The 8,780-nt window shown below is 32.0% G+C and overlaps 1 protein-coding gene across 1 annotated transcript in view; it reads left to right on the forward strand.

Moving 5' to 3' along the window:
• Positions 1-6,855, forward strand: part of LOC111088305 — a 74,008-nt gene extending 67,153 nt beyond the window's left edge. The window contains exons 16-19 of the mRNA XM_022398011.1: positions 2,788-2,943; positions 5,123-5,274; positions 6,086-6,249; positions 6,672-6,855. Of these exons, the coding sequence (XP_022253719.1) occupies positions 2,788-2,943; positions 5,123-5,274; positions 6,086-6,249; positions 6,672-6,855 (656 nt within the window). The remainder of the gene's footprint in view (positions 1-2,787; positions 2,944-5,122; positions 5,275-6,085; positions 6,250-6,671) is intronic.
• The last annotated feature ends 1,925 nt before the right edge of the window (positions 6,856-8,780 follow it).

Genomic DNA, 8,780 nt, shown 5'->3' on the forward strand with positions numbered 1-8,780 from the left:
ACAAAAAGCGTACATCTCGTTTCTTCGTGAATCTTCTAGAATATCATGACGTGTTACCAGCGTCATGTGACTACCACTGTCATAACAATATGTTACATCCCGTCTTTCAAAAATTGCCAATACTTTTGTATGATTTTCAAGATCTGATTTTTTGTGTACAAAAGACTTGTAATGCTTACTAAAAGTCTGCCAGATTTTGTGAAGATATACAAAAATGTATCAAAAGTTATAGTATGGAAATATAACGAGTACAAAATGGTTAGGAGGTAGGTTGATTTGACCGACTTCGTAGCGAGAAAGTTAAACACGTTTTTTAGATGGGAGGTAGCTCAAGGCTAGTGACACCTAAATCTCATTGTCAGATGTTCATAGGAATCAAGATTTTCTGAATAGTATTTTGATGCTTTGATGTGCACAACAATGGTAATCAAAACTTTTTTGCCCATTAATTTTATAATTTATTCACTTGTAGCTGAGGGCAGATAGTTTGGATAACTAGTGTCTTTGTTTGCATGCTATTGAACATGTTCTGCATGGAATGTATCATATTTGGAAAGTAACTCGAGGATACTGAGGTAATGGACATTTTTGGTAATCCAGTGAGTTCATTATCTTCATGAAATGCTAGACCATACTCAATGACAACCTGTTTTAGTACATTTTACCAGTAATTTGTCAATTCATTTTTTTGTTTGCACAATTTATGATCAATCTGTCCAACTGCTTTTGCTCACTTTGTGAATTCAGTCACATTATTACAGTGAAAACTGGACCTTTCATGCATTCATCCAGCATATGTCTAGTCATTGAAACTGTCTGTCACTAGTGGTTTTTGTTCAATGCTTAAAATCTTACAGAAAAAGCAATAGATTTAGCCGGTTGCAGAAGAATAACATAACCAATCATAGTTTATTTTGTCACCATTTGTATGTATATTTGTGAAATATAGTTGTGTTTTATTTTTTTAACTGACATGTCAGTAAAAAAAAGTAACAATTGTCTGGACGTCCGAGACGACCAGAAATCCTGTTTGATAAAATAAGGCTCAATTTACAGCCTGCCTTCCAAGGTAGCTGTAATAGTGCATGGAAAATATCTCCACATTAGTAACATCCCTATTCAAAATACAAACTATCATGTATGATAGTTCAACCAATTGCAATTGACAATTGCTCTGCTTACCGTGTGGTAAGTTTTTGAGCAGAAGTAGACAGTTCCATGGGAGGAGTGAAACAGTTATCAATGTCTCTTGTGTTGGGATAAAACAAACATGTTGGACTTTTTGAGTGTACAGAAAGTGCAATTTATTTTGGCACAAAATAATTGCTACTGTGGCAAATCCATTCATGTTATAGTAGTGACTAATAAAAGTCTTGCATTAATCCATGTCTTATAAGAACTATATGATAGGAATGGATGCAAAGTGTGTAAAAATGTAAATTAGCAAAACAACAGTTTTTGGCAGGATTTTTCAGATATAAACAAAGCCTTTTTCACTGTTTACATTATGTATAATGTACCATGTTTGTGTATTGCTTACAACAGTAGGAAGTAAATTCTCTGATCATTTGGTGCACAATATTCATCAAGTTATTGCATTATTTTTTTGTAGAATTGTTGAGTTCTGGTAGTGATCCTGCTACTGTATCCCACCATTTTACCTGAGCTGGCTTGTCAAATCAAAATAGAACATTTGTATTAATGATTTTTTTTTACACAGAATGTTGTTGACCATTCTATAGTATTTCTGAGGTTTAGACTCAAATTTGATGAAGCATGTGTGAATACACGAAGTTGTGTCAACAATGACATGGTGTTGATCTTAATAAGGTACCTGATATTTGATATAACCTTGTTAACCATGCTTATTTTTTTGTACATGCATCCTGACATTATTGTGAGAGATTTGTTTTCCTTATGAAAGGACAACCATTTAGAATGACTTAAATTTGTTCAGTGCATGTTAAACTGATTTGCTGAAGTCTTCAATAATGTGCTACAGGTCTGACCTTCCCTTTTTTGTCAAGAAATCTGTCATGTCATCTGTCAATTTCTCTTGCCATAATTCTATATCAGCCAGGAAGTTTGGATGCTGCTATTCTGGTTTTACTTGTTCTTGAGGCTGCTGAATGTGTTGTCCAGCTGCATTTTAATCCAAGTGTTCATGTGGCTGATGTTGCTGACTTTGTTGACTAGTTGTATCTATATCTGCAGGTTCTTGTGGCTTCTGATTTGAATTTTTTACTGAAAGCTCTGAAATCTACAGCTAAAAAAAGGAAAAATGAGAAAACTTAGATTTTACTTATGCTTAATATTTAAGATTTTATATTTTCATAGATATCTTAACTGAATGAATTTTGATTATGTACAAATAGTTCCCAAAGCACTTAATGAGCTTGTATTTTATTTATTCTCATTCATTATGTCAACAAACTTGGTCTGTAAGGTGTATACTTATTATGAGACACATGTTTTTAATTAGAAACATGTTCGTTGGTTTTTGAGATAATTTGTGGAGGCCCTGGTGCAGCTGCACCATTGAAACCATTGTGAATCCAGCTCTGGAATGTATTATAGCAAACAATAGTGGTATAGTTATATTATTAAAAGTTTTGTTCTTGAGTTACTTATGAAACGATTGGGTGTTTTATATTGTAACCAACAATGGTGGCGTAGAGTTATTTATTGTAAGTTTTGTATATCAGTGACTCGTGGAATAATCTGATGTTTTATATTATAGCAATTATGGTAATTTAGAGTTATTTATTAAAATGGCTTATAATGTAGCTAATGATGAAGATGAGAACATCAAGAGGTTTATTCAACAGAAATTAGACCAGAAACATGGAGTTAAAGTTCCAGATCTTCCTTATGAAAGATTTCTTAACTACAGAAATGAGTTTGGATTAATGATACTCATAGAACAAGCATATGGACTTCCTGGTAAGTTTCTGCACATATTGAAAATACAAATACATAACGATTACCAAAGAAGTGTCTAAAACTGTGATCTGGGGAGGCATTCAATATCTATATAATTTCTAATGTTAGAAAAACATGTCGATTCAAAAGTCTTGATAGAAATGAATAAAAACCCTATAACCTGAGCGCTTTTGAAAAGTGGACCTTTCTTTTTCAGGGGCAAACTGAAGAAGAAAGGTCCACATTTCAAAAGCACTTGGGTTACAGGGTTTTTATTTGTTCATATGATTTCTAAGTTAAGGATATTTGAAAGGAAAAACTAAAGCTCAGTAATACTTAATCTTTAATCTCAATAAGAACATCAAAGGTTTTATATATTGTTCACAAAGTGGGTAGAGACTTATTAAATACAAAATAAACTGGTAAACTCTATGTTGTTATTAAATTTTTTGCAGAATTTCAGCTTCTGTGCTGTAGTCATCACCAAGCCAAATTGATTGTAAGGTTAAATGATCTTATAATAGCACAAATTCTATACAGTTGTATATTTTCATTATTATGTGTATGTTTAATAACAATGTAGAATTTTTGAAGATTTATTAAAGTGACTTCCAGTTAGTGTTTGAAACAACACACAGGACACACTGTGTGTTATTAACAGGAGTGAAACTTTATTAATTTTCCTATTTCTGTAGCTCAGACTGTGGTAATCCAAACTATTACATATTTTCAGTGAATGACCTCTACTGGACTCTTACTTCACTTATCAAATTTCAAGGCAATTCATTAAGAAGTATGTGAGATGTATAAAATCTCCAATTTTGATTGAATTTATTCCTTTTTTTTTCTTCATATCAAAATTACCAATATTTTATTTGATGAAAAAACATACTTAATTTTCATGGATTTTTTTTTCAAATTTGGTACACTGGTAGACCTTTAGAACCTACAATTAGATGTCATATTTGGTCTAAATATAAGCCACATTTGGAAAGTTATTCAACAAAAACTATGGAATTTTGATCAAAATCTTTGTGCATGCCTACACAAAAAGTTACATGAGCTATCGGTCTGAAATTTTTATTACAGCTTTACCTGTACCTAGAGTATAGGTGGATCATTTTTAGTTTTTTTTCTGGATTAAAGACAACTGGTTTTAGAGAAGCAAAACTCTAGCGTGAAAGGACGTGCAAATACATAAGTATTGGTTAGGCCAAGCAAACTATATTAGCAGTTTCTAGCTCAAGTTTTTAAATGAATTATTTGGTGGATGGTTATTATTTATTATTCATTGTCAACTTTTCAGTACAAATTAGCTAAATTTTATGAAATTCTCTTAACTAAAGAGCATTTAGCATCATGTATATTAGCTTTAGCAATTAGCATAATTAATTATGCTTTTATATGGCAGCCTGAGTGCATGCAGGTGATAATAAGAAACTATTAATCTACTTTCCATGGCATTACTATAAAGGAAGCTATTAACACTGTTTTAGAGAGGAAAAATTACCACCATATATTTTAAAGAATCTGGTTGGTTCTATAAAGTAAAGGTCTGTTCTGAATAATAAGACTGCAATCCTAAAGCTAATGTGAATTACCATGGAGTATCACTTTCTTACTTGCTGTGGTTTGTTGGTGTGTATTGACAAAAAAAAGTTATGATATCTAATTAAAAACACCTTAGGTGTGAAAAAAAAGGTGTAGCCAAAAAAGAATTGAGTGTGCAACTTAAAGGAAAGAAATCAAAATTGGCAGCCAAACTGGTAGCTACACTTATAGCATTGATAATAATTTTACACTAAATATTCATTAATTAGTCAGCCAGACCACATTTTTTGTTCAACTTTGGGTATGGTGATTGTAAATCAAAATATGTGGCCTAACTAACTAATGAATGTGGCTGCACCTTTTTTTTCACACCTAAGGTGTGATTAGATTTTAGTTGTCTGCTGAGACATCAGGACTCTGTTGGTTGTCAAGTGAAATATTAAACTTCTTGTTTTTTGTTTGGAGAGACATCAATTATCCTTATGGATGATTTGAGAAACATAAGATTTTGTGCTAAATGCATAATTTGTTATGTCTGAAAATATTTCCTGCCATATTATTTTTGTTGTTTTCAATTTTGTGCATGTTTGTTTTTATGTCAAACAAGAAAATGCTTTAACTGTGGTTTGTTTTAATTTTTTAAACCCAGTGTATCTTTCTGGCCGCTATATCCAGTGCCTAGCTCAATTGCTACCAGGAATTGATGCACAAAAAGAAGGTTCAAATGTTGTCAGCTTTCTTACTCAGACCTTGGACTTTAAGTGTCCACAGAGATCTCCTGATTGGCTTGACCCTCCAATGGTGAAGTTTTTTTTGTAGCAGCTCTTAGTTATGAATAAGTTAATGTTTTTATCTATCTGAATGTTATAATGAACAGTTGTATTTTCACAGATGCAGTATTTGAAGTGTTGAAGTCATATGTTTATCTGTGTAAATATAACAATGAACAAAATTATGTTTTCACAGATGCAATGTTGAAAGTACTGAAAATAATGACAAGTTAGTGATTGTTATCTGTCTGAATTTAACAATGAACAGTTGTATTTTTAGAGGTGCAGTACTGAAAGTATAATGATCATGTGTTAATGTTTATTGTCTGTCTAAACGTAATAGTGTTCTAGTGTTGAAAGTTTTGGAATAATGATTGTAAGTTAATGTTTATAAAATGCAAATGAAAGTGAATTGTTGTAGAGTTTTTAGTATAGACCTAAAGAAAATTTTTTTTTAAATGTTTTAGAATCTTATGAAAACTGAATAATAATATAATCAGCCATAAAATATTTTTTGTTACACTTGCAACTATTGCAATGATAGCTTTAAGTAAAATAGTAGATTTAAGTAGATTTATTTATAATGTTTTACGGTACTTAAACCTGGTTTGTGACAGTTGTTGGCATGTATGAAAATGTGTTATTTTAGAAGGGCCATTCATTCAGCTTCAGAAGAAGAAAAAAGTTGTTTTCTATATTTTATAAACTGTCATAAATCCAGTATTAAGTTAGAATATTTCTCTATGAACATTTATTAAATGAATAATTAAGCGTGTTTGTATAATACAATCAATACTTGTGCTTGAAATGATTGTGAATATAATTTCTGTTTTTATTTACAGCGAGTCTACACAGCGTACGATGAGAGAACAGTAATTCTATTATCCCTTTTTGGCCTGAAGCCCAAGTATTGTTCTTCTGGCACATTGCTAGAAAGTGAACATGGAAAGTCAGACCTAAAGTTAAACAACTCTTTAGCCTGGACAATAGTACCTTGCTTTGAAAAGTAAGATTTAACTTTGAATTTACTTTATGTATTTTGAAAAGTAACAGCTCTCAATTTTCTTTACTTGAATTGAAAAGTAAGATTTATTTTTGAATTTTGAAGAAACGTTTTGAAATGTAAAATTTAGACTGGAATTTTTATTACTTGGTTTGAAGGTAACATTTAACTTTAAATTTTATTGTTTTGAAAATTAATATTTAGCTTAGTTATACATGTTTCTTAAAGTTGGAACATTGCAAAAAGTTATAGATAAAAGTTAAACAAAAGAGAAATTATTATTGCTAAATTTGCATAAAATACAATGCAAAAAGCTGGAAAGAAATATTTATGTTAATTGTGTAAAAAAATATTATATGTGGAACCCCGAGACCATTGACTTGAGATGTGTTGTTTATTACCATCCGTGAAACATTGATTTCTAGTGGCTGTGTCTTAGCTGGGACTCATCATGCTCCACTATTTAAAGGACATGTTGACCCGAGTATTGTGTCGAAACTTGAATATCTACCATGGGATTTCGTCCTTAAGAAACTGATGAAAGATGGAGCAAAGCTTTTTGTAAGCAAAAACTCCTCCTACCAGTCTTTTCTTGTTAATAGAAAATAGTCAAAAACATCTTATTGTAAGTTTTAACAAATACTGCAAGGACTACATGCACATTAAGCAGCATTTCCAGGCATTTTTACATTCCTTAGTATTAAAAAATATACAATTTTATACTATAGAATTGTATTTGGTGAGTATGTACACTAGTCTGTGATTTACTAGAAATGAAACTTATAACCAGGTTCTCTTGAAAGCTGCATGTTTTTTTGTTCCTAGATTCTTCAAGTTTTTAATCATGTTTCTTGGTATCATTACCAAAGCAATAACAGGCCTGTGATGGTTTTACTGTCTCGAAAGTTTTATATGTTTTACAGTAATTTTTGTATGCTGAATCCGAAAATGATATTCATTTTTCTCCATCACATACAGATTTTTCACAAAACGTCATATGTACTTTAACATAATGGAATTATGCTTAAAATGTTGACAACCACTGGTTATAGATTTCTCTTGACCAATCAAGAGTGAGAGTATATAAACTGTTAACAGGCCACATGATGTGCTAGTTTTTGATAGTATTTGTTTGTGTGTGCACTTTGACATTATTTTTTCTTTTCAGTATTATTTATTCATTGGTATGGCAACAAGAGGTTGTGTAAATGACCCAAACATATTCTGTTATATCTGTGGTAAATTTATTGTAAAGAAACAAAGGCAAAACAATACAAAATTTGTCAAAAAATCATATTACGTGTATTTTGGAATGAAACTTGGGGACCAAGACAAATCATGGGGTCTGCACAAAGTTTGCACTGTTTATGTTGAAGAGTTGAGTCAATGGACTAAAGGTAAGAAAAAGTCTTTGCTTTTTGGAATTTCAATGGTCTGGTGTGAGACTAGAAACCATGGAGATGACTGCTATATTTGCTCATGTAACGTGCAAGGCTACAACATTCAAAATAAGGAAATTTCTTATCTGAACCTTCAATCTTGTATAAGACCTGTTGCTCATGGACCTGATGTACCTGTACCTACTCCACCAAAGACTCTTGATACAGTTTCATCTGATTTTGAATCTGATGTCAAGAGAAATGATGATAGGGATTGTATTCAACCTGAAATGTCTGGTGAACTTAATGATTTGGTGAGAGATTTGGGTCTTCCAAAGGATTCTTCAGAGATTTTGGAGTCCAAACTTTGGCCTAATATCTTAGTTTCTCCAAGGATATCATTTTACTGGTACAGAAATCATGAGAAAGAGCTTATACCATACTTTTTGCAAGAAGGCTCACTGGTTTATTGCAACAATATTGCTGAATTAATACCAATGCTAGGAGCTGCAGTCTATGAACTAAGTGAGTGGCAATTGTTCATTGATTCTTCCTAAAGAAGTCTAAAAGGTGTTCTCCGTCATCTGTTCCTGTTGCTCATTCAGTTCACTTGAAGGAAACATACAAAAATCTCGAACTTCTTCTTAATAAGGTCAAATACAAAGAACGTGGTTGGTTACTTTGTGGAGAATTAAAAGTCCTTTGTGTGTTGTTGGGTCAACAGTCTGGTTATACAAAGTTTCCATGTTTTTTGTGTGAATGGGACAGCAGAGCATGAAATTAGCAAGAAACAATGGCTACGCAGAGTTAACCTGATACCAGAATAAAAAAACATTGAACATGAAAGTTTGGTTGACACAGAGAAAGTCCTATTACCTCCACTTCACTACGTGGGCAATTCTCAGCTCTTTCCGAAGCGAAACTTAAAGAAGGGAATTTTGTTGGGCCTCAGATTTGGAAATTGACTTTGGATGAACAGTTTGAAAGGATAATGAGGAATGTTGAAAAAGAAGCATAGACTGCCTTTAAAGATGTTATTGGCAAATTTTTAGGAAGCAATGAAGAATCAAACTATGAAAATATAGTTTGTTTGTTTGTTATGGATTTCGCGCAAAGCAACACGAGGGCTATCTGCGCTAGCCGTCCCTAATTTAG

This window comes from Limulus polyphemus, unplaced genomic scaffold (assembly GCF_000517525.1).
Source record: "Limulus polyphemus unplaced genomic scaffold, Limulus_polyphemus-2.1.2 Scaffold3508, whole genome shotgun sequence".
Classification (NCBI taxonomy): Eukaryota; Metazoa; Arthropoda; class Merostomata; order Xiphosura; family Limulidae; genus Limulus; species Limulus polyphemus.